The sequence below is a fragment of the Myodes glareolus genome, chromosome 4 (genome assembly GCF_982192425.1).
Source record: "Myodes glareolus chromosome 4, mMyoGla1.1, whole genome shotgun sequence".
Lineage (NCBI taxonomy): Eukaryota > Metazoa > Chordata > Mammalia > Rodentia > Cricetidae > Myodes > Myodes glareolus.
The window spans coordinates 110,764,112-110,790,848 of record NC_142029.1 but is presented as its reverse complement, the minus strand read 5'-3'; the positions used below and the strand labels follow the sequence as shown (position 1 = coordinate 110,790,848).

The window sequence follows — 26,737 nt, the reverse complement described above, 5'->3', positions numbered from 1 at the left end:
TATCTTGGGGTGATGACCCATCGGTTGAGAACCGCTGCCCTAGGCAGTGTCTCAATGGTTGGTGGTTCAGCATCTCCAGTCTCTTCTCTGGCCTCTCATCCCCTCCTTCTCTGGACTCTCACAAGTGTGGTCTTCCTGGACACAAAGCCTTCTCCCCTGTTCCCGCCCAGTTTGTTACCTCCGCCCACAAGAAGAGCATATCCTCTAAGGAAAAGGCCAGTTGTGCTTCTAAAGCATCACCCTCATTCCTTACACACACACACACACACACACATGCACGCACACACGCATGCACGCACGCATGGACACACACACCCAGGACCACCTGGCTGCCAGGAGCTCCAAGGATTAACAGCGCATAGGCCTGGCTCCACCCCAGCAGCAGGGGGATTCAGGAGCTCATAGCTCAGCCTGCAAGCTTGTCCCCGGTTCAGTGAAAAACCACTCTTCCCCCTTTCTGTCTTGGTTTCTAATTATTCTCTTGAGTGTTCATTTCACCACCAGTGAACTCTGAGAATCTGACACGCCATCTGTGGCCCACTGCTGCTGTGAGAACCATCTGGATTTTTCTTGCTCTAACAAGCCCACAGTGGCTGTCATCCCATTATGCAAGCCCAGCCACAGTCTGAGTTCAGCCAACGCCAACCCAGAGACTGTACGGCTTGGCGCCTCCACAATGACATTTTAACATGGACTTAAACTGCAGAAGCAAGGACTGAAATTTACAAAGGCTCTTTATTTTTAAATGATTTATTATTTTTACTTTACTTTTTAAAAAAATTTTATGTGCACTGGTGTTTTGTCTACATGTATGTTAGATTCCCCTAGAAACTGGAGTTATAGACAGGTGTGTGCTGCCTTGTGGGTGCTGGGAACTGGACCTGGGTCCTTTGGAAGAACGGCCAGTGTTCCTAATCATTGAGCCATCTCTCCAGTCCCCCAAACAAAGGTTCTTACCCCCTGCAAGTATGTCTGCTTATGCTGAAGGTCCTGACATTGTGGTAAAGTGACATACTGACCAGTAAACTATGCAATGTGAGAAGGGCCCACCTTGCACTCAGGCTGCAAATCAGAGGGAAAAGCCCAACCCAGTCACCCAGAGTGTCACATCCTCTCTCACAGAGAAGACCTGAGACATCACATCCTCACTCACAGAGAAGACCCAGAGTGTCACATCCTCTCTCACAGAGAAGACCCGAGATGTCACATCCTCTCTCACAGAGAAGACCCGAGACATCACATCCTCTCTCACAGAGAAGACCTGAGATGTCACATCTCACAGAGAAGACCCCATACGTCACATCCTCTCTCACAGAGAAGACTTGAGGTGTGACATCACCACTGCCAGGGAAGACTGATGGTGTCAAGCTGTCACGTAAGAGTGTTAAGAGTGTTCTTCTACACACAGCTAGGTTAGGCTGCAGTGTCCGGTTCCTGCACACTCCCACCCCACAGTGCCCTTCTCTCTAATTTGAACATCCTGATGAAGAATGCCTCTTGGGTAGTACCTCTCCTTCCTCCCAGTACATGTTCCAATGGTCTGCCCTGTCCCTTTAAGAGACAAGCCCCAAGACACCCTCCCCCCACCCTGCCACCCTCAACCATCCACCACCTAGGCAGGCAGATCTTCCTTCTACTTCCAGTCTGAGCCCTTCCTTTCTGTCTCTCTCCCGAAGAGGTAGCTGCTGCTGGCTTCTCTCTTCTTTCCCACTGCCATTTCTCTCTCTCTCTCTCTCTCTCTCTCTCTCTCTCTCTCTCTCTCTCTCCCTCCTCTTCCCCCTTCTCTCCTTTCCCTTCCATAACCCACTAAATAAATATCCAACCTCACTCTGCATGGCGTGCCTATCCATCTGCCTCTCACCCTCCATGGCTGCGGCTCCTTGTGGGACTGGCTGCTCTGTCTCTGTCTCTCACCCACCCATGTAGATCCCTGTCTGGGACTTACTGCTCTCAGCCTCTCACCAGCCACACGTGCCTAATAGGTCTCTGTCTCTCACCCTCCATGGCTGCAGTTCCTGGTGGGACTGGCTGCCCCACCAAGGTCTCTCACCCACCATGCGGCTCCCTGCCTAGGACCCACTGGCCCACGAGGGCTTCCTACCTGGGACAGCTGCCTTCACGGCCCACCATGGTCTCGTGCCTGCTGCCCACTGCCGCCACTCGGGGACCTAGAGCATTTTATTTTTACCATAACACATGTACCCACCAGAAACCAATCAAGAGCTGTGTACCTGTAATTTGTGACCAGGCTTCTAGGTACTCCAGCAACACAATGGCCAGAAGTAACTCAACTATGTGGTAAACATTACTTTTGCTAAGTGACCCCAGGTGTTACAAACAAGGCTCTGGGCAATGTTGAAAAGGTAGTGAGGGCCCACCATGGGTCAGACATTCTGCAGGGGAATTAAGGACACAAAAGAAACAAAGATGTACAAGATGCCTGTCATTGAAAAGCTGAAATTCAGAGAGCACCTATCTGATGAAGTCACTGCTGTGGCTTCTCCAGTGTGGCTGACCACACACACCTGCATGGCCTTGGGGGGCACCGCCCTTCCGGGCCTCAACTTCTGTATCCAGAAAGCAAGCACAGCAGGTGTGACCGTAAGTCCTTACCTTGTGCAGCCACAGGGGGAGGTTTCCGGACTCGCTCTGCAGGGAGCTCTTTTGCTGGACAGCCGCCCAACAGTATGAATCCACAAAGGAAGCTTGTCGCCAGGAGAAAGAACTTGGGGAGAAGCAGCTTATCTGGGTACCTGGGAAGCAAAGGAGGTTGTTACAAACGAATGAAGCCCTGGGCCTGCACCTCCCCCATCCCCACTGATGTCCAAGTCAACACTTCCTGACTGTGAGTCAGAACGTCACACACCAACTGAATGCAGCATCGAAAACGCTTGGCATTAAAAGGTTTCTGAACATGACCAAAAACTCAAACTCAAATGGGTAACAAATGCAGGGGTTTCTGGAAGTGCACATCCATGTAGTGCCGCACGGTTTCACCGCAGCCTGGGTTCTAAACACACAGCGTACACTCAGCACCATGCTACACCCTGAATGCCGCCTGGAGCACCTCAGCACACAGCCAAGGCTACTGTATGTTATTGTACTAGGTTTTTTTTGTCAACTTGACAAGTTAGAGTCACGTTGGAAGAGGAAAGCCAGTTGAGGAATTACTTGTATCAGACTGGCCTGTGGGCATCTCTGTGGGCCTTTTCTTAATGATGTGGGAAGACTCAACCCACTGTGGGAGGTGCCAACCATGGGCAGGTAGGTGGGCCTGGGTCATATGTAAAAGGTCAGGAGGAGCAAGCCGTAGGCAGCACCCTCCAAGGCCTCGGCTTCAGTTCTTGCTCCTAGGTTCCTGCCCTGACTTCCCTCAGTGAAGGACTATGTGTGGAAGTGTAAATCAGACGAATCCTTTGTTATGGTTTAAGCAAAATGTTACAGGTCCCCGAGTGGCGGCAGGCCATGAGACCATGCTGCAGGTCCCCGAGCGACAGGCAGCGGGTCCTGAGACCATGGAGGGCCACGAAGGCAGCTGGGTCCCAGGCAGGGAGCCCCCAAATGGCCCACGAGCCACGAGGGCCAGCGGGTACTAGGCACGGAGCCATGTGGAGGGTGACAGACCTTGGCTAGGCAGATGGTCTATTAAGAAGCTGCAGCCCCGGCAGACGAGAGAGACAGACAGGCATGCCTCGAGACCATGCCATAGGTCTCCAAAGTCAGCTGGTCCCGGGCTGGGAGCCACGCAGTGAGTGAGAGACAGAGAAACGGATAGGCACACCATGCAGAGTGAGGTTGGATATTTATTTAGTGAGTTATGGAGGGGAAGGGAAAAGGGGGGGAAGATCACAGAGAGGCAGAGAGAGAGAGAGAGAAACAGGGAAGGAGGGAAGGAGGGAGGGAGGGCAAAACGGGGGAGAGGGGTTGGAGAGGAGCCACGGCAGCAGCTGCCTCTTTGGGAAAGAGATGGAAAGGAAGGGACTCAGGCTGCAGGCAGGAATGAAGATCTCCCTGCCTCAGTGGTGGACCAGGGAGGGAGTAGGCAGGGCTTGTCTCTTAAAGGGACAGGACAGACCCACAGCATTTTATTGTTACCATCACTTTGGTGACTTGGCCAGGCTCTCCACGTTCCCTCCCGCCCGTGGGTAGGCCAGCTGTGGACACATGGAACCCTGGGCTCAGGAACCAGGTTTCTTTACAACAGCTCTGTAAACAGTTCTATCTGCCTGACCGCTGACCTCTACACACACCAGCAGATCCGGGGGTGAGTTTTCCCCTTCCAGCCCCCAACCACAGCCTCCATGGCTACAGTTGGGCCCTTCACTAGCATTCATCTCTGGTTGTTTTCCATAGCTAAAAACGTGACCAGACAACCCAGGGTTGGTCATCCCGAGCTAGCACTGCACATGCTATGCGGTGCATCCGACTTGGGGGCCCAGGGTTTCTCGGATTTTTCTTTCTCCTTTCTCTTCCTTTTCTTTTCTTTTGGAGCACTTATAAGTGGTCCCGGCCATGAGGGACTGCTTGGAGCAGCCTCTAAGTCTCTGGCTTCCTAGTCGGCCGGACCGGAGCCGGTCAGGCTTTGACACCCCGCCTATAGAGAGAGGATGCTCTTCTGTAGGTCCTGTCATGTTTTTCATAGGTTTTCACATTTTCAGCTATGGTCTAAACCCTCCAACTACGCTCCACCAGTGTCCCGCTGACTCTGCTTTTCCTCAAACTGTCCCTGTCACCACTTCTGACAAGATTGGTCAGACCCACAAGGCTGCTGTTTCAATTCCAGCCTTTGCTCCCCGCTGCAGCTTGTGGCCTGGTGGCTCGGCAGGTGCATGCAGGTACACATGCACGTGTGTGCATGTGGAGGCCAGAGGTCAACCTTGAATATTCCTCCTCAGGCACCATCCACCTTATTTTTTCGAAGGAAAAATCCTTCACTGGAAACTGGGGCTCACAGACTTAGCTAGGCAACTGGCTGTGAGGCCCAGGATCTGCCGCTGGTCTCTGCCCCGCCCCCCCCAAACTCTGGGATTACAAGCATGGACCACGCCTGGCTTTTCATGTCATTTCTGGGGAATGAAAGTCAGACTCTCATTCCTATGCAGAAAGTGCTTTCTCCAGTGAGCTTTCTCCCCAGACTCTAGGAAAAAGGACTTTTTAAAACTCTCATGGGACATTAGTCATAGAAGACTAGTAGGCAAAGTGGTAATTTTCCATCTCTTCTAAATAAAAATAAAATGTCATAAGCCAAATTGTCACCTAAAGGGTTTAGATTTAGAAGGTAAACACTCAAGACTATGAGCCTCCCAACAGGAGATGGGGCTGTGTGGGATGGAGAACGGAAAACCTGGGTCCTATTCAGGGGCTGCTGTAAATGTGTTCCTCTGGGAAGGGACTGCGAGATGTGGCTTTCTCCACAGCACAATGAGAAACGCATTGTTCTGCGCACACACACAGAGCTGCTGTGTGTGCTGGACTCCGGGCAGTGGTCACTCCATTCATGTTACCTTGGGGTCCAGCAGAGCTCACCCCTTGCCCCCATCGAGTGTTTATTGGGTTACGGATGTGTCACAGGCGTCCTTGTGTCCCCTGCAGCCCCCTCTTCTCTCTAGTCCACTGCCCATGAGGCGAGCTCTCCCCCACATCCACATCCCACGCAGAATGAGGGATGCTAAGGGCCTAGGCTCTGCAGCTGTATTTAAACCTCACCGGGCCACTTAATTGGGTGACTCACGGCAGGTAAATCACTCAGCCTTTTAAGCCTGGGTCTCTAATGCGATGGCATTAACATCAACACTTCACACCGCTGTTGCAGAGAGGGAAAGGGGCAGCAAAGTGGTTCCTGCAGTGCCTGGTTCTCACTGCCTGCTCTGCGTGTCAGGAAGCAACAGGCTGGCCTTTCCCGCGCTGCTTGAAAGACTAAAGCACACCCATCACTGTGCCTTCGACTGAATGGAAAGGGGGCGGAGACAGTCAGCTGGACCTCTCTATGAATGTCATAGGCCTCCAAGGGTCACCATCCCCTGGAGAAGGGATGAACCAAACACTTGTATTAAGAAAAGGAAGTGAAGTCTGCAGGGTCAGGAGGGTTGACTTTGGAGGTGGTGATGGGGGGCACGGAAAGGCTCTGAGCCCCCCTTCTTCTTCAGCAGGTGACTTGACACTCAGACACCATGAAAGCAAGAGGCACAGGCCAGGCCCACACTGATTCAGTGAGTCTGTAGCCCTAGCACAACCCCTGAGCAGCCTGACTCTGGGTTCAGAGCCAGGGATAGAAACTCTCACCCTGAACATGATACCAGAGCCAGGGTTAGAGATACTTTGTCCCCGAACCTGGAGCCGGAGAAAGTCCCTGGACCCTGAAACCAAGACCAAAAGAACGCACTAAGCCCCTAGATTCAGATTATACCAAAGATATTCACCCCGGTCCCAAAACTGAATCAAAAAGGTAAAAAGAACCAAAGAAAGAAACACGGTTTGACCCCAGAATCAGAATCATGTCTGCCCCCCACACAAAACCAGCCAATCCCTGAACAGGGAAAATGGACCAATCTCTGAGTCCCTAGAGGTTTGGGATTTCCCCTCAGGCAGTTACTGGCAGTTGGAAATTCCCCTCAGACCTGGAAACCCCTTACATCATAGGGGGCGGCCAATCCCAAGGCTAGAAGTCTGGAATTCCCCTCATCCCACTAGGGGGCAGCCAATCACAAGTTCAGAGGCTTAGAATCCCTCAAGTCTCTTCCCCAATATAAATCCCCTCTTTTGGTCGCTAGGGTCTCTCCTGCGCTGTTCCTGTTGTCATTGCTGTTGCTGCCGCTGTCGCTTCAGACAGACGGAGGGGGCCAAGTTAACCTGCAATAAAAACTCTTTGCTTTTGCATCAGATATGGTCTTGTGATGTTTCGGGGATCTGGACTTTGGGTGTAACAAAAGTATTTCACGGCAAGTCTTGAGGGAGATCATTTTGAAGTCACCAGCCATTGCAAAGTGTCTTAGAATAGAGATAGTTCTTGCCACCAAGTGAGGGTGTCAAGTATGAGTTAGAATGAGTAAGACATGTCCAGGTCCCCCTTATCCCACTAAACTCAAAATCTTGCATTTCATAAAACAGGAGTGTCAGGGTGCGTGACACTGTCGCTGTGTCAGTGTGAGCTGATGCCTCCTGCAGCATTACCTACCAAGGCATAAGTGCGCAGTATGATGGACAAGCAGGGAGGGTAGCTCCAGGTTCTCTTAAATTTGCCAGTGAGCTAGCTGCTAGGGAACATCTGCCCAGCTACCCATGAAAATGGACAGCACTGTTGGGAGTTCTTGGAAGCCTGCCTGACTTCGAACACTGTACTATCCCCAGAAGAAAACTGCTTCAAGCTCTAGTTTGGGGTTTAGGGGCTTTCCCCGTGGAGGACAAACAGAAGTGACCCTCATCTAGAGCAGAGACAGCAGGGAATGACACTCGCTGGATACCTCCAGCTCCTTCCATTGTCACCTACTCTATGCCTCGGTCATATGAGGAGAAACAGCCAATCCTCCGTTACCCTGGAGGGTTAGAGCTCAGAGTGGTCCAGTCATCTTCCACCCATCTCTGCACAGGGCTCTGAACCGGCTACTCCGGCAAGGCCCCTCTAGAGGAGTCCCCACTAGGGTCTGTTAGGATAGGCTAGCCTCGGCAGGTGGTTCCTCCAAGTGAAAGAAGAGGAAAGCTTCTGGCAAGGGTTGAGAACATTCCAGCAAATGAATGAGTACAGCCTAGAGTCTCCAGGTCAAGGCGGTGTGATGCCCACCACCCTGTAAATGCACGTGTCCTGTCTGAAAAGGCAATGTTCCCATAGGCGCCGGTGTCACACACTTAGTCCACAGTTGGGGTGGCACTCTTTTGGGGAGTTCTGGAAACTTGGTGCTGTGCTGCGGGTTTTGTGGAGAGGGAGGTCACGGGAGTGTGCCTCTGTGGGGTGTAACTGGTTCTCTGCCTCTTCCAGTCTCGTTCTGCTTCGTTCCCCCATGCTCCCACAGCCAGGGGTTCTAGCCAAGCACCCCCAGACGGCACCTCTGAGAATATGAGCCCAAATACACCCATCTGTTCTGAGGGAATCGGGTCATTAGTTCTTTTGTGGGAGAAAGAGTTACTGCAGCATGCACAGGGAAAGCCAGGAGTTTCCGGTCTATGTCAAAAAGAACAAGAAACACTCCTTCTGGTTGGCTGAAATGCAGAGACAGCTGTGGGCTTCACACCCATGTAGCTGGCAAAATATGGCAAGATCTTGGAGAGCAAATGTATGCTTCCTGGGGCTTCATAAAGGAAGTCTCATCTGCTAAGCAGATAGCTTGAGCCAGGGAGGTCTCCCATCACCCCGCAGGTGCCTCGCCTCGATCCCAGAGTGTGCTCACACCTTCTTCTGCCTGAGCCCAGTGGCCCAGCGCCGTCTAGACCCTCATCTGCTGCAACAGCAGCACTAGCCTATGAAAAAACAAAGAGCCATGCGGTCCAAGAAGCAGACCCAGGGCAGGGGTGCAAACGGAGTCAGCCAAGGTGTCTCAGGGACACTAACACCAGTTGGGATTGTCTCCATACTCCAGCTTCAGAGGCAGGAGTGGGGACAGGGCAGGACTCTGGTCTACTTCTGCTACTGTTCCCCTCTTTCTTTACCTCGTACACAGTACCGACACAGAACAAGGCAGGAGAGCAAGGGCAAGACGGAAAGGGAGGGCTTGCAGTGTGCCCCATCCCTTCTAACAAACACCCACAGATCCTCCTGCCAACCCCCACCTCCCCGCCAAGGGAAGTGAGTCTGTTGTGTTGCAGACTGGAAAGCTATAGGCAAGGGAGCATCGGGAGCAGGTTCACAAGGAGCTGATGGAATCTCATCAAAGCAGAGAAGTTAACAAAAATAAAAACATCAGTAGAGAAATCTAGTCAGCGAACTAGATCTTCAGAGGACTTTCAAAAGTGTGGGAATCTAGGAAGTGTCATACTGAAGAAACCACAGGGGGCAGCAGAGGCCCAGGGAAGTGGTCCCTGTGGTCAGCTTTCACCCCGGTCACCTATGAGGCAAGTGAGGCACAAAACCCCCTGACTACAGAGAGACAGCTACTCGGGCCTCCGGAGAAAGAGGAAAGGAAAGGCACAGGCCACAGGATAAAAGTGGGTCTGAGACACGGGACTGTGAGAGTCTGTTGACGGGAAAGACGTGCGCTGGGCAGGGCAGCTCTTACAGGAGACACGAAGGAAAAACTATATAATCGTGATTATATTGCTGACAGCTAACTTCTGCACCACTTAAAAGTGAACAAAATGTTGTCATTTCACAAAACAAAATAGTTATAATTCATCTACTGTAAACCACACACACACACATGCATGCACCCCTATCTCATTCATATAAGGAATCCAAGCAGATCGTAAAACAACCTTCACAGCTCTAAACTTCGAAGTCCTGGCTACCTTTTCTGGATGCCATAAAAAAAACCTGAAAATCATTCTTGTAAACTCCCAAGTGCAGTGAGAGAGATCATAAAGACAACCATGAACGCAGTGCAGAAAGCAGAGCCGAACCGTCAGCTCTTACAGCGACGCCTCAGGACAGGACTCGCCTCACCTGCGGCAAGCCACTGCAAACAGCTTCCCCCTGGGCCTCTCCCAACAACACTCGGACTCCTGGCCACCAGAAAGCTTTGCAAAGCTCCAAGAATCTCACAGTAACTTTTCCTTCCAAGCAGGAGCCCATCCCTCCCCTCGCACCTCTCTGGCCAGCTTCTATAGATTCTGGAAGACCCAATCTGCCCAGGACTGACTTCCCTTTCTCCGCAAGAACTCACATCAAAGCATCCACGTTATTTCATACTGGTGAAAACATAAGCACTTTAACAGTCCAGACTCAAAAATGGAACGGAAGTGATTTTCACTATCATTAGGCCGGCTAACTCACAAGGACGCCTCTGCACAGTGGGGCCTGGGTGGTGGTCTTACGGGCACACCTCTGTGACACCAGCTCTTGGCAAAGACAGGCTCAGGTATCACCTACAGGAGCCCCTAAACATCCCAGGACTTGACCAGTCGCTGAACCTCATTGGATGCTGCTCCTTTCGAGTCCCATAAACTGGATGAGGCACCGCAAGGAGAGCCAAAAAAACATCCATGCCTACCGGTGTCAGGAACCAGGACAGGCAGCCCGTGCCTGAGAGAGAAACGCCAAGTTGGCAAGTGTCATCAAGGAATATCGTGTGACAACACAGTCCGAAACACAACCACACAACCAGGAGCACACTCAGGGAGACACACAGCCACACGGCCAGGAGTGTGTCCAGGGAAACACACAGCCACACGGCCAGGAGTGCGTCCAGGGAACCAGAAGGAGGAACTCTGTGGTGTCTGAGGTTTCTCTCCTGTGCCGGAAGTCACTCCCTGAGCACACCCACCAGGGTATGTATCACATCCCATAAAGAAAACTTGTCTAAACCTAACATAAACCTGACAACCGCCCCATGAATAGAAGTTCATGACTGGGACGGGAGTAAAAGGAAGTTACAAAAGAGCCTATTGGCATATGAAAAATGGAAGAACCAGAGTTATTTAGATATGGTTGTCATCTGCGATGAGCTACTTCAGGCACAGAAAATTATTCAAAAAATTTGTATCTCGGGTATGCAGGCCTCCCCATCCCCCCAGAGAGGGTTTCTCTGTAGCTTTGGAGCCTGTGCTGGAATTAGCTCTGGTAGACCAGACTGGCCTTGAACTCAATCTGCTTGCTTTTGCCTCCCGAGTGCTAGGATTAAAGGTATGTGCCACAACACCCAGCCAGATGGCACGCAGGACTTTAAGGTAGAAAGGATATATTGCTATATTGACCTCATCACCTTTTTAATTCAACACTTCATTTTGAACCTTTTTCAGAACTACTGAAAATTTACAAGAACATAACAGTGACATCCCACTCCATGCTTAGACTTAAGCATTGCAGAACTCAGACCTCACGTCCTCTCTGCATCTATGCAACACATACATCCTTCCGTGGCTGAAGATCACAGTTCCTTCTCTCAGTACTGTATACCTTCTAAGAACAAGGACTTAGATTAGCCAGTGGGCATGTCTGTGTGGGGTTGTCTCATTAAATGATGAAGGATGATCCAGTCCACTGTGGGCAGTACCATTCCCCGGGCATGTGGTCCTGGGCTTTTTAAGGGTCCGGGAGCAAGCCAATGAACACCGTTCCTCCAAGTTTTCCTCCTTCACAGTGTAACGTGAATTCCTGTCCTGATTCTCCTCAGTGACAGCTATGACCTGTGAGCTGAAAGAAACCCATCCTCCCCTAAGTTGCTTAGAATCCGTGGTTTTGTTTGTTTGTTTTATTTTCACAGCAACAGAAGAAAACTAAGACAGGCTGTTGGAACTAGAAGCGTTTCAGAACATGTGCATAGAATTTACCAGCTGAGTTCCAAACATCAGAATTCAGAAATGTTCCACAACCTAAACGTTTTGAGCATGATGTTGAAGATTTCAGAGCACTTCGCACTGCAGATTTTCAAATTTAGGACGGCCAACCCACTTTCATACTTACCAAATTATCGTGTACCACAACGACTTGCTTTTTCTCCAATCAGGACTCGATTCTGTACCACATGCTGCATGTAGCTGTCATGGCCACCTGATCCTGGGATGGTCCATGGCCAGTATGTCATCCATTCTCCTAACATGTGCTAAACACAGGCTCCCATCCGATGCCACGCCCACCCTGATTTGTGCTTGTCTGCTTTTCCACGCTTGGACTTCTACAGCTGAGGTAGAACACAGGGGAGGACCTGGCTTTCTCCTCAGGTTCCACTCCAATTCGAGAGGCACAAGATGGCAGCTCCCTGCTAAGTGGTGATGTCCCCTGTGCCATCATGCCGGCTGCTCCCCTGGGAAATGCTAAGGGATCTGAGGGAAATCGTGGAGACGGGAAACAGCGCCTCATACACAAACCGTACTCCTCTTCAGCTTGCTTCCTCCATTTATCTGACTTGGAAGCACAGACATTCACACTCTGTAGGGATCACATGCAAACCAGTGTGACTCCCATATGACATTGGGATCATCTCCTCCTCCTCCCCAGTCCAACCGTGATAATTTGAGTCCGAAATGGTCCCACAGATTCATTTTGAATGCTTACTCCCCAACTTGGGGTGGGAGCAGAATCTTTATGGGGTTGGGAAGGGAAGCAACTATAAGAAATAAGTCTTGAGAGTCAGGGTTCTGGAGGATACAGCCCAGACTCCTAGTCTAGGCCAAGCCATTCTGTTTCCTTGTCTACCGCAGCCTAAGCAGTCACAACCACAGGTTGCCCCCACAATAGACTAAAACCACTCTGCCACACCTCCTCTGCTCAGATGGTCTGACCCCTCAGAAACCATGAGCCAAAGCAAACATCTCAGTCTTTTTTTTTCAAATTTTATTTATTTATTTATTCATTCATTTATTACGTATACAATATTCTGTCTGCATGTATGCCTACAGGCCAGAAGAGGGCACCAGACCTCATTATAGATGGTTGTGAGCCACCATGTGGTTGCTGGGAATTGAACTCAGGACCTTTAGAAGAGCAGGCAATGCTCTTAACCACTGAGTCATCTCTCCAGTCCAAATATCTCAGTCTTTAAGCCATTTCTGTCAAGCAGTTTGGTCACAGCGATGTAAAAGTAGCTGATCCAAACCACAGTCAATAAAAGAAACCTGTGAATTACTGCCATTATTTCTGTCTTACAGAGGCAGCTCAGGGGATTTAAATGGGCCAACTGATACTGGGCTAGGTGACAATTCAAGCCTAAGTGTGTAGTTATACATACTCTTTCCTGACACCACGGCGTCCTAAGAGTAAGTAACCAATTACTGGGGAGGAGAAAAAAACAGACAGACCTGAAACTAGGTCATGTCTGGATAATCAGGCCCACGAAATGCAAGGCTGGTCAACATACAAGGAACATACAAGACAGCCAGAATCAAGCCCCAAGAATGCCAAACCTGAGCTAAGATCCAGGTTCATAAGAAGCTATCATTTAAACTACTGAGTTAGGTTGGGCAATGGCTCAGTGGGTTAAGAATGCTTGCTGAGCATTCAAAAGACCTGCATTCAACGCCCAGCATCCACATAAAGCAGGGCACAGGGCACATGTGGGCCTTTAACCCCAGGACTGTCAGGCCATAAGAAGGAGACCGCTAGGGCTTGTCTGGCTCCAGGGAAGAAGGAAGAAAGTAAGAAGGCTTGTCCCATCTCAAGAGAAGAAGGAAGTGAGCATGATTCCTCGTATGCTGTTCTCATTGTGTGTACCCACACACGTGTGCATCCAACATACACACACTACAGAGCCATCAGAAGCGACAGCATGATCCCTCGTATGCTGTTCTCATTGTGTGTACCCACACACATGTGCATCTAACACACAAGACTTGTAGCTAATAGCTAGCACACACCTCCTTCCCCAAGCACCTAGGCCTTTCTGTGTAAAGCCAGAAAGGTGGTGACCGTCTGCATGGAGCCTACCTGGTAGGAACAGAGACAGCCTGAATAAACAGATTCGTTAAAAATGTCACAACAGAAATGAGACCTAAGAGGTTCAGAAAGCAAACCCTTGTAGCAACTCAGGCTGACCAAGCTTCCCGTAGGGGAAATGGAGTGGGCCCGGGTTTTGCATCTTTAGAGAGTAGTGGGAGAAGCTGGCGCAGACCCATAGCAGGCACCAGAAGTGGGCACTGTGAAAGGGAGATGAAGGACTTGGCTTGAGAATAATGCTAAAGAAACAGACGGTAGAAGGGCAGGGACAGCTTCAATATGTCCTTAAGAACAGGTTGTCGGGATGGCAGTCGGGAACACAAACCTCATCTACAGACAGCAGCCTGGACGTCCACTAAATGCGATCAAGGGGGTGTCAGCACACAGGGGGAGACAGGCAAGGTCTTTCCTGAAGAGAGATTCCAGAATCCCTTTTCATCACTGTGACTTTAGACAAACAAGTAAACAGACAAACCCACTACATTCATAGGCACTGGGTTGGCTTTTACTTCCCATCGAGTTATATAACCTAACTCTTTTCATTTATTAAGTTTCACAGATTGTTGAGAGGCATAAAAGGAGATGTGCATCATAGAGTTAGCCTCACAGCGAGCTCGGTCAATAGAGGGCTTACCTTACCAGCACAAGGACCTGAGTTTGATCCCTCAAAACTCATAGAGAAAAATCCAGAGATGGCAGTCTGTGCTTGAACCCCCAGTGCTGGGGAAGCATGGACAGGAGGATCCCTGGGGCTCACCTGACAACCAGCTTAGGCTACTTGTCGAGTTCTAGACCAGTGTAAGGTCTCTCTCTCTCTCTCTCTCTCTCTCTCTCTCTCTCTCTCTCTCTCCTCTCTCTCCCTCTCTTTCTCTCTCAACAGCAGCTGAAGTTTTTATTTCTGTCACGCAGCATGGAACAGGATGCAGGTTTTGGATTCACATGCTGCCATATTTTCTTCAGTGCGCACATGATTCATTTCTCATTTATTTACTGGTTTTATTTTTTTAAATATTTTTTAAATTTATTTTTTAAATTCTGTAGCAAATCTACCACCATGAAGGTGGATTTAAAAATGCCCCAGCCTGAGCAAGACTGAGCTTAACCAAGCCCCTCTTCATCATCTCTCCTTCCAAGTCGCTGTCTGAAAGCTGGCTTTATAGTTCCTGACACAAAGAAGCCCTTCTGGGGAAAAGGCCTTGAATATCTCCACTCTGTGCTGAAAGTAAGATTTTGACCATGACAAACTGCGATGACTGTCACAATTATGAGGGCAGCGTCACGAGACTCCTGCAAACCCAAGGACATTCTACACAGATCACATGGGTTTCACAAGGCAGAGCCGGAGTTCACGCCTTCTGAGGGCTGCATTCCTCCTGAGTCTTCAGGAGACACCACAGCGGTAGCTTAGTGCGCAGCACAGGTGGTTCGAATCCAAAAGTGAGAACAGCAACGAGAGAGAAAAACAATGAACAGCTGAGCACCCCAGAGCCCACATAACCATGGTTCCTGCTGGGGAGGACCAGGAGTGCCTCTCCTGGCTAACATTAATGCAGTGCCCTCATAGACTGAGACTAATCTCGGGAGAGGCACCTTCCGTCACATATCAGCCACCCCACGGGGTCTTGCTGTTGGGGATAAATACCTTAAGTGTGTTCTTTTGGTTGGGGCCGTAAGATGGCTCAGTGGTTAAGAGCACTGACTGCTCTTTCAAAGGACCTGGGTTCAATTCCCAGAACCCACATGGCAGCTCACAACTGTCTAAAGATCCAGTTGCAGGGGATCTGACACCTTCACACCAATGCACATAAAATTAGTTAAATAAACCATAAAAATATTAAAAAAAAAAGAGGGGATTGACTTTCTGCTCCTTTGGTCGCCCCAGTGTGTGCACCAGGAGCAAAGAGTTTTCAGGAAGCCTTAGTAGGGGAAGAACGGGGGAGCAGTAGTTCCTGAGCTGTCTTCCCTCCATGGCCACTGGAGGGAGGAAGACAGGCATTTCCCAATCCTTAGTTGCCAGCCTCATCTCAGCAGAGCCAGGGGAGTGGTAACCTGGTAACCTGGAAGTGTCAGGGTGTGCCTGCTCAGTTCTACCAAGTACCTCCCACTGTGCGCACCACCGCGGCGTCAGGGCCCATGCCAGGCTTCTGCCTTTGGGTCTTGGTTCTACCTTCTGGCTTGCAAATGAGCGGGCTGCAGTCAGAGAGGGAAGTCAGCCTCCCAGCCAGAGCACAGCCTAGGAGCAGCTGCTCTGGATTTCCACAGCAGAGCTGCCAGCCCTGTGAGCTCCCAAGGACCCCAGGTCAGATCAAGTGCAAAGTAGACGTTAACACTTAGAGGCAAATATTCAAAGCCATTTTCTAACTTCCTACTAAAGCTCATGCAGTAGGTTTACACACAGCTGACTAAATGTAAACAGGAAAGAGGGCTCAGAAGTGAAAGAGTGTCTCTGTCTCTCTCTCTCTCTCTCTCTCTCTCTCTCTCTCTGTCTGTCTCTTAAAAGACTTTTAGCTTAAAAAAGTTCACAGAGCAGTGGTGGCTCACACCTTTAAATCCCAACATTTGGGAGGCACAGGCAGGTAGATCTCTGAGTTAGAAACTAGTCTGTCTACAGAATGAGTTCTAGGCCAGCCAGGGCTCCAAAGAGAAACCATGCCTCAAAAACAAGACAAAACAAAAAGTTCAGACAGGTATAGTGTCCTACCCCTGTAACTGCAGCACTTGAGAGGCAGAGGCAAGAGGATAGTGAATTTAAGACCAGCCGAGGCGACATGAAACTATGTCTAAAAAAGCCAGGAAGAGAGGGAGGGAGGTAAGGAGGAAGCGGAGTAGAGACAGGCAGCAGACAGACAGTTGGGGGTGGGTCAGGGGAATGACTGGCTTCCAAAGGAAGAAAGAACTTTACAAGGGAATGACAAACAGAAGCCAAGAAGCAATGGTGCCAGCCAGGTGGGAAGGGGCAGTCCCCTGACACTGCCCAGAGTGACAGCCACACCTCAGTGTAATGGTGTAACAGGGATTACAAACCTGGAAACGCCACTTCAACTGTTAGAACAACAAACTAAAGTGGAAAGAGTTGGGCTGGCGAGATAGTTCAGAGGGTAAAAGCCACGCAAACCAAACAACCTGAACTGGATCCCAGACCCCAGAAAAGGGAGAACTGAATCCCTAAAGTGTCCACAACCTGCTTCAGGGGACATGGGACTCTGAAGGGTTCTAGAAGTGCCACTTGAAACCGAGTGGTTCCAGCACGACTGCCCTGGGAGGCCTGGCAACCTTGGAAGGGACCAGGGGCCCCCGGCAGAAGGAGCCCTGACAAGAATCTGCAGTGACCCCACACTGCGCCTGCCTTTCCAGTCCATTTCTTGTGAGTTAAAGGGGTTCCCCTGAGGCTTGTGACATGCGCATCAGAGGGACGAACGACAGCAAATAGAAGCATCTGGTCTTCTGCTAGGGACTTACACAAACAGAAACCAGTGCCATTCAAGCTTTTGAAGCTGTTTTTTTATAAAAAAAAAAAAATGTATAACATCACATATACTAACAGGCAAAGGTGTTGGCAATAATTCTTAAGAAAAAATACTTTTTAAATTTCAAAGCTTTAATTTCTTGTAAAGTGGTAAAAGCTGTAAGTCATAAACAAAAGCTTCTTTAGAGTCCTACCTGTAAAATGTGCATGACCAGAGACTCTGAGAACCACCGCTCCAGAGCAACGTCTGCACAAGGGCGTGCATGAAGGTTGCCAGTGAGTGGCTGCATCACGACACAGCAGCTAAGTAAAGTGAGGAACAGTCCCACTAAAAAGTCCTCTCGGTTAAACAGAACGAGGTGGGGCCCAGAGGTGGCTCGGTGCTGAAGGCACTCGCTGCCCAAGCCTGAGGACCTGGATTGGACAGGGCAAAACTGGGGTGAGACAGGAAAGCTGCCTGGCTTCCAGGGCCAGCAGACTGGAGCCTAGAGCAGGAAGAGCAATAGCCTCTCCGGTGAAAGAGGCTTGCATGTGTGCCTGCACACGCATATACACGCACACATACAGACTCTTTCTCTCTCTGTCACACACACACACACACACGTATGAAAATATCTCCAAGGCACATTAAAGACAAAGGAATAATCTGCAGCACCGGGCACATGCATACTGTTTAAATCTGTAACAGTTTTACATTGATTTATTTTGCATGTATGTGTATGTGTACATGTGCTGCTGTGTGCACGCGGAGACCGGAGGACACCTCGAGGGGCTCAGTTCTCCCTTCCACCACGAAGGTCAAGGGGACTGAATTAAGGCTTTAGGCTGGCAGCTTCTTTACCCACCAAGCTGTCTCTCTGGTCTGTTTAAATTTTATAATACAATACTGGTTTTTGTTTTGTTTTGTTTTCTGGTTTCTCGAGACAGGATTTCTCTGTAGATTTGGAGCCTGCCCTGGAACTAGCTCTTGTAGACCAGGCTGGCCTCGAACTCACAGAGATCCGCCTGCCTCTGCCTCCCGAGTGCTGGGATTAAAGGCATGCACCACCATCGCCTGGCAAATTTTCTAATATTGCTAAAATGCTACCACAATGATTTTTTCCAAAAAAAGAAGTGTAAATATTTTACCCCATACGAAAGTTACCTCTGGCCAAGAGACTGGGATTAGGGTATGAACACATGAGAAAAGGGTAATGGTTTAGCTTTTTCCATTATGTCTGGATCTTTAACAAATACACCCCAAAACATTCAAATACACAGTGTTTGGCAAACTGCAGTTAACTGATGTGAAGCTATTTCCTCTGGATTGAAACCCTTCCTCTAGAAGGAAATCAGGGAGCAAGTGGGACTCACAAAAGTTACAAGGCTCTGCCCTGGGAGCCACGCGCAGTGAACACCTGCCCTGGGAGCCACGCGCAGTGAACACCTGCCCTGGGAACCACGTGCAGTGAACACCTGCCCTGGGAACCACATGCAGTGAACACCTGCCCTGGGAGCTACGATCCTTTCCAAACAGTTCCACCACAGACAGGGAGTTATTCTCACTCACACCACTGCAGGCCAGGAAAGAAGCTCCCATTCCCCACATGGGGTCCAGCCCTGTATCCAGAGGGAACACATCTGTCACCATCTCCCCAGGACCAGCTGCAGCACCTGGCCATATGCTAACCACACACTCTTTCGACCATCTGCTCTCACGGAAATTGCACTTTTCTTGAAAAAACTGCTTTAGTCAGGGTTCTCTAGGAGAACAGAGCCTCTAGGAGGTGAATCTATGTCAGAATTTAACATTGTAATGATGGCTAAATTACATCTGAGACACTGAGAACATGGTGGTTGGTCCTTGAGGCTGGGAGCCTCAATGGTCAGAATAGTCCTAGAATAGCTACTGTGCACAGGGGACCGGCAGCCTGCTGTCATTCTGTCCAGGGCACCTCTGTGGTCCCAATCTGGGGCCCACAGCCCAGAAAGATCCAACCACAAGGAAAGCGTGGAAAGATGGGTTCTAGGTGTCAGTGAGGGGATCAGCAACAGGGTCAACCAGCTCCAGCCCAAGAGGGAAAGCCACGAGACAAGGACAGGAAATAGCTTCCTGTGAACACTCTTGTGAGATCTGAAGAGCTGAGCGGAGATCAGGAGAAGAAGGCGCCCAAGAGGCCCCCCTCTCACAGTAACTGAGCAAACTGTGAGGGAACCAGTGAGCCAGGTCACCTCACCCACCACACAAATGAGTGACTCAAAGGACATCCTGAGAACCAGGAGGGACATAAGGAAGTAAGTGTCATGTCTGAACCGTGAAAGCATCCTCTACCTCTGGCCAACGCAACTAAGGGGTACACAGTAAGTAAACCTGTTGAGCTGTCCAAAGGAAAGACAAGGGCATTTGGAGAAGCAGCTTTCACAGCTGTGCCCCTAGCAGATCCTGGGGAATAAGCCTGCTAGCCTCCCAAAGATCTGTGATCCTGACCTTCAGAGACTCCTGGGGAATAAGCCTGCTAGTCTCCAGACGGTCTGTGATCCTGACCTTCAGAGACTCTAGTCCTGCACTGCACACAAACAGCGTGTACAAAAGCACAGTAGAGAAGTGGGCTGAGGAAGCCCTGAGCGCAAGCCAGCAAGCCGCACTCCTCCACGGCCTCTGCTTCAGCTTCTTCCTGCCTTGATTTCCTCTGATGACAGACTGATGTGGAAGTAGAGGCAAAATAAACCTTCTGTTCCCAAGCTGCTCATGGTCCTGCTTATCATACCAACAGAAACCTGAAGGCGGCGCACGTCTTTAATCCCAGTGCTCGGGAGGCAGAGGCAGGCGGATCTCTGTGAGTTTGAGGCCAGCCTCGTCTACAAGAGTGAGTTCCAGGACAAGTTCCAAAGCTACAGAGAAACTCTGTCTCGAAAAACTAAATAAATAAGAAAGGAAGGAAGGAAGGAAGGAAGGAAGGAAGGAAGGAGGGAGGGAGGGAGGGAGGGAGGGAGGGAAGGAAGGAAGAAGAGAAGGAAGGAAGGAGAGAAGGGAAAAGAAAAGGAAGGAAGAGAAAAGAAAAGAAAAGAAAGAACCCTGAACTAAGACAGACTGCTAAAAATGTAATCACAGCAGCTGGTAGTAGTCTCTAACAGCTATGACCAGGCATGAAGAGAAAAGGGGTAGGGGCTATATAGATGAGTGGTAAAGGGCTTGCCTAGCATGCATGAGGCCTTGGGTTCAATCCCCAGCACTGGAGGAAAATAACAAACAAAGCGAAACCAACAAACAGGCAACTTTAACGACCCATGATGACTTCTTCCTGTAACTCATTGCCTTTCAGATGCTTCACATGTTGTGGAGAATGAATGCCAACAGGTGGTATGCATGCCAGGTACAACAACCACCGAGCTTCGGTTTCCCCATTCATGCTCCCCAAATCCTCTATTCTGATGCAAAATGCATTTAATTGACAAACCAGCATAAACCCAGTAAGAGAACAGTCAGGTACTGTATAGGAACAAACTCAAAAAACAGCAAAAGGAGCTCTAAAACAGATCCACCTACCCAGAGATAACTATTGGAAAATCACTGCCATCGACGGCCTAGTGTCTTAGCAGAAGTTATTGCTGTGATGAGACTCTGTGACCAAAGCAACTGGGAAGGAAAGGGTTTATTTGGCTTACTCTCCATCATCACTGTTATCACTGAAGGAAGTCAGGGCGGGAATTCAAGCAGGGCAGGATCCTGGAGGCAGGAGCTGATGCACAGGCCACGGAGGGGTGTGCTTGCTGGCTAAGCTTGCTTCCTGAGAGCACCCAGAACAACGAGCTCAGGGACGGCACCATCCACAGTGGGCTGGGCTTTCCCGCCTCAATCATTAGCTTAAAAAATGCCCTACAAGCTTGTCCACAGCCTGGTTTTTATGGAAGCACTTTCTCAATTGAGGCTCCCTCCTCTCCAATGACTTTAGCTTGTATCAAGTTAGCATAAAACTAGCCAGCACTCCTAGGCTTCCCAGCAAGTGACAATGGGAAGATATTGAAAGAACAAAACAAACCGAGTGGTAAATGTGAAATAAAATCACTGAAGATGGTCAGGAAAAAATAAATAAATGGATAGCATTCTAGTAATAATGGATCTGAAAAAATAAAATTGGTTTCTTTTTTAAATGATTTGTACAATCATTTCTTTATCTGTGAGTGTGTGCGGGCATGTGTGAGTGAGTATGTGTGTATGTCAGAGGTGGTGTGTGCTTCTGTACACATATGGAGGTCAGAGTACCTTGGTAGTAGACTTTGCAGGAGTCAAGCCTGGACTGGTCCCAGGCACGTGTTCTTATACTTGGCTGAAATACGAACTTAGGAATGCAAAGTCATTCTGGGAAATGAGTTCATCTTTCTGGAAACTGATATTGTTCTCATCTTTCACTCAGTGAGGGGAAAAGGGAAGCATCTGGGAAGATTATTACAAGCAAATGTGTCCGAGCTGAATCTTAGGGGCTGACACAGGGAACTGTTCAGCTGATGTAAGGTTGGACTACATTATGCTCTGGGGTTCATTCCACCATTAAGAAACCAGCAAGGGGTGAGATGGCTCAGCAGGTAAAGGCTCTTGCTTTCCAAGCCTGATGCCTTGAGCTTGAGCCCCAAGCCCCACATGAAGGAAGGAGAGAAACCCCTTTTGCATGTTGTCCTCTTAGTAACACTCATGCGCGTGGTGTGGCATGTATGTACCCACACAGACACACAGACACATTAAATACATGTAAGCACACAGAACAACAAGCCCATCAAGGTGACACTTGTGTTATGACAATAAAAAGTACCCCAAAATGTACTAAGTAGAGGAAATAGGTTACTGTGGCATGGGCCTGCCTAACAAGTACAATGCATCCATGTGACTGCGAAGGGAGAAGAGGGCCTCTGAATTTCCCACTTATCCTCTAGAAACACAGACAAGGTCAGATACCTGTGCCAGCCGGCCTTCTTGACCTCCACAGCCTCTTCCTGGTGCTTTGATGCTGAGTGAGAGCTGAGGATGTGAGAGTCCAGGGTGTGAGAGCCCCGGGATGTGTGAGCCGAGGATGTGAGAGCCCAGGATGTGAGAGCTGAGGATGTGAGAGCCCAGGATGTGAGAGCCCAGGATGTGAGAGCCCAGGATGTGAGAGCCGAGGATGTGAGAGCCCAGGATGTGAGAGCCCAGGATGTGAGAGCCCAGGATGTGAGAGCCGAGGATGTGAGAGCCCAGGATGTGAGAGCCCAGGATGTGAGAGCCCAGGATGTGAGAGCCCAGGATGTGAGAGCCCAGGATGTGGCATGCCCAGGATGTGAGAGCCCAGGATGTGAGAGCCCAGTATGTGAGAGCCGAGGATGTGAGAGCCGAGGATGTGAGAGCCCAGGATGTGAGAGCCCAGGATGTGAGAGCCCAGGATGTGAGAGCCCAGGATGTGGCATGCCCAGGATGTGAGAGCCCAGGATGTGAGAGCCCAGGATGTGAGAGCCCAGGATGCACGAACCCGAGGATGCACGAGCGGAGGATGCGCTGTTACTGAGAAGCTAAGGATCACTCCACGCTCACACACAGCAGCTCTTTGCAGCTGATGGGACAGCTAAGGGACAGGATTATCTTGCCTCACAGACCCCTCCCGGTAGGGGAGGCCTGGCAGCAGGCAACTCCACAGCTGTGACAGCTACTTGCTGTCATCTCGGCTGAAAATCAGAGCAGACAGGCAGGGCAGCCGGCAACCTCAAGGCCTTCTCTGAGAATCCAGCACACACTGTGCAGAAGACTGAAGCGAGGTGAGAAAGGAGCAGGATGAGCGCCCGTAGGGCACTTGGCACCAACTCTCCCTTCTCCACCCCCAGTTCACAATTCCATTCCACTGTCTTCCAGGGAGTGAAGTATTAGAAGCAACCACAGTAGCTGCCCAACTGAGCTCTGAGTTCTTACATTCCGGGAAACTAAAATCTTCAAAATGTGGGCGAGGACTTGGAAGTTAAGAGCATTTCCGAGCAGCTCCTTCCAGAGGGTGTGTCTGTACTGTCCCCACTGTAGGGTCAGTTAGGACCAGTGAACAGTCCCAGCCCCAGGTGTCTGCAAAAGCCACCAAAGCTACCTCAATCATGACACACTCTACAGCCTTCAGGATAGATCAATAAAAGACTAAGTATGGGACAGAAGTATTCCAGACAAGAGAGAAGGAGGGGTAAGGGCCAGGAAAGGGCCACTCAGCCGTGCTTGGAGCTGCCAAGTCCTGCCCCACTCCCAGGGCTGTCCTCCCCAACAGTACGGTGGGCAAACTGCCTGCTTCATTTAAATGGCTCCACCATCCTTGGTTGTTGTGGTTAAGGTTTCTATTGCTGTGATAAACACCGTAACCAACAGCAACTTGGGGATACAGGGTTATTTCAGTTGACAGTTCTGATGTCAGCCTCCATCACCGAGGGAAGTCAGGGCAGGAAATCACGGCAGGAACCTGGAGGCCACGGGGAAGTGCTGCTTCCTGGATTGCTCCCCGTGGCTTTCTCAGCCTCCTTTTTTATATATACCAGGACCACACACCCAGTGGTAGCGCTCTGTCCAGTGACCTGGGCCCTCCCATTCAATTATCAATCTGGTGGGGGCGTTTTCTCAATTGAGGTTCCCTCTTCCCTGACTCTAGCTTGTGTCAAGTTTTCATAAAACCAGCCAGCACACTGGGGTTATTACAATTACTACAATATTCATTCTCAACCTTTTCTTGGTTTTTTTTTTTCATTTGATGGCACACAGTTAAACTGCACAAAATTAATCCTTGATTGTGAATACTGATCTCCTAGGACTTTCTGTTGGGTTCATCTACACACCTGACTTTCCCTTGAAAGGCTTGAGCCCCTCAGAAGACATGGCCATGTGCCTGTCTAAGAGCCAGCCAGCCTGGTGCTCAGGAGTTCCCCCTGCCTTATCCTGAAATCACACCACTGGAGGAATGTCACCTGGTAGCAGATTAGTGTCCAGTGGGATGGTAAACTCCTGCTGGTAGAAAGGGTCATGCCTTGGAACCCTTTCCTATCCCCCACAGTGCACAGTGGAGCTCATACACAGCCCAAGCAGAGTCGTGCTGGCTGGACCCACCCCCATGTCCCTGAAGATGCCTCTCAGACAGTACATCCATCTGGACCTGCATAACAGACCCTAGCTCCAGGTGCCTCAAGAGTCCTTCAAGAAGGGAGACTTCACAGAGAGTGACCAGCTCCTCCCTGTTGGCCTCTGCCCACACCAGGTGTCCAGGACCTGCATCTTTATCACAGGGACATTTATTCCCCGGGGTTCTGATGCCTGGCACTTGGTTCAGTCCACAGCTGGAAGCTGCAGAGACTATCACCAGCCACCAAGCGACTCTGTGGTTTCCCTTTCAGCGGGATCATCCCTGCCTGAGAACCAGGAAAACCCACAGCTCACTCTGCACCCTTGCTTCAGCGACTTTCCGCCACAGTGTCACGGAGCTGCACAAGCCATACCCTTTCCCGCCCAAGCCCTGCCTCGACTCCAGCTTCCACGGGCATCTCAGCTCACTCAGGTGTACAGACAGCCTCGCTCTCTTCTCTCCACAGCCCGTTAAAATCTAGGTACCCAGCTGTTTCCTGTTGCTCCCTCATCTCTCAGAAGGGCCCCCCTTTCCTTCCTCCACTCAGTCCCCATCCATGCACAAGACCTCAGCTGATGCCATAGCTCAGCACAGTCACATGTCTAGATCCACACTCCCTTCCTACATCCAGAACCAATGTATTCTCACTATCAGTTACTGAGTGCTGTTGTCGACCGGTCTGTCAATCAATAGCCTCCCAATCCCAGGTGAGTCAGCAGGTGCCTCTCTGTAGTAACCTGACCCAGGTCCACATTACCTGGCTGTAATTACCACATCTAGGCTTCTAGAGTCTCCCCTCCCACAACGAGCCCCCCCCCCAAGCTCTTGGCTGGCACAGCCCCCTGACAAGCATCTCATTTCGGTCACTCCACACTCCACCCACCCTGGCACAGACACTCTACAACGTCCTGCCCCACCTGCAAGTGCCCTCCCCCACCCCACCCCCTGCACACACACACACACACACACACACACACACACACACACACACACGACTTACCTGCAATTCACACACTGAATGTCAGGGTAACTGGTAAGTAAGACCACTCACTCTGACTAAGGATCCCGCCCAAAACACTAGACTTTGGATTTTGCATAACTATTAGGATGAAATGATGGTTTATATGAAGAAGATTAAGTCATTTCTTCATCTTTCATTCACAACAAGGCCTAGGTGAAGGACCTCTTCCACCTCCAACGGCATTACTCCCCATCACACACCACCCTAAGACCCAAGGATCACTGAAAAGCACAGTGAAACACTGTACACGGACCGCTTGTCTTTACATCCTTCCTGGAGCCACTCGGGAACTTCTTTGGTGTGAAATTTTAGGTGACTGCCCAATTTCTGGGGAGAGGAGTAGGAAAAAGACACTCTTGGCACGTCTAGTGGCAACAGGCTGGATGTGAACTCCAAGCCACAACCATGGGGCGGGAGACAAAGGAACTGCAGGGAGGATGCTAGCAGGGTCAACAGAGGTACCCAGATTGCACATAGGCAAAATAAGCCTTCAGTCTCAAACCCGGTATGAGCAGGGTGGCTACAGTAGGGTGTGAGGGGCGTGCGGAAATGCCGGCTGTGTGCAATGAGATTTTCCCTTAGCGGGCCCTACCAACCCCAGACAATGCCAGCCTAGCCCAGGCTGCCCCCGCGCCCCCGGCCTCACCGATGGAGATCTCCTGAGCGAAAGCCAGCGAGATGAGCAGCAGAGGCAGACCCACGGCGATGCATGTGACCATCTTATCCACCGCTAGCTCCAGCCGCAGGCCCTTGAATTTGGGCTCGGTGGGCTCCTTCAGCAAGAAGTCCGAGAACACGTACTCGGTGGCCAGGTGAGCGATGGCCATGGTTTCGGCGAGCTAGATGCCGCGGGACTGACAGCCGAGGGCAGGCGCGGGTGCTGCGGGCAGCCGTGGAGAGGCGCCGAGTCCTCGCGGTCACCGGCCTGGCTCGCGGCTTTCGCTTTCCCTTCCCGGGCTCCCGGGCGGGCCCAACATCGCACCGCCTAGGCAGTCTCGGGGCGACCACCTCGTAGGGACCGCACGGGAGCCGCCGCTGTGTGGGACCGCCCCAAGCTGCGCAGGGCGCACGAGCTCCCGAGCTGAGGCTGCAGCGATCGCACCGGGTGCTCAGCCCTCGCGGCACCCGGCGCGCGCAACACCAGGACTTCGGCCTCTCTGCGCGCGCAGGGGCAACAAGGAGCCAGGAACAAAGCACTTGGCCCCAGCGGCCACGGCAGCCCGCGGCTGTAATGCACGCCCGGCTCGGGGAGCCGAGCTCTTCCGGAACCTGCGCGGGGAAACCGGGTTCCCAGGCGAGCAGTTTCCGGAAACGCGCTTACGCGGGCGGGGTGGGCGCGGCCGCACCGCGACCCTGGAGTTCGGACTGGCGGAGGATCGCCCCACCCTGTTGCCCTCAGGACAGATACTCCCCTCCCATCCCTGTACTCCCAACTCTTTAACACATAAAAATTTTTTAATGTGTTTTTTTTTCTATCTTTTCTTCAGTCCCTTCTGTTGGCAGCCCCTTTCCCCGAGTACGAGCTAGCCCCGTTCTACGCCTAGCCCACCACTGTGTGCGCGTGTGATGCTGAAGATTAACCCAAGCCTAGCGCACTGCCCAGACCAGCATTCTACCATAGCACCACACTCCAAGGTGCAATCCGG

At 50.8% G+C, this 26,737-nt stretch overlaps 1 protein-coding gene across 1 annotated transcript in view; it reads right to left on the bottom strand.

Annotated features, from left to right (window-relative positions):
- Panx1 (pannexin 1) overlaps positions 1-26,360 on the bottom strand; it is a 44,802-nt gene extending 18,442 nt beyond the window's left edge. Inside the window, 2 exon segments of the mRNA XM_048433772.3 lie at positions 2,614-2,753; positions 25,738-26,360. Coding sequence (XP_048289729.3) covers positions 2,614-2,753; positions 25,738-25,918 — 321 coding nt within the window. The 5' untranslated portion in view covers positions 25,919-26,360.
- Positions 26,361-26,737: the final 377 nt, after the last annotated feature.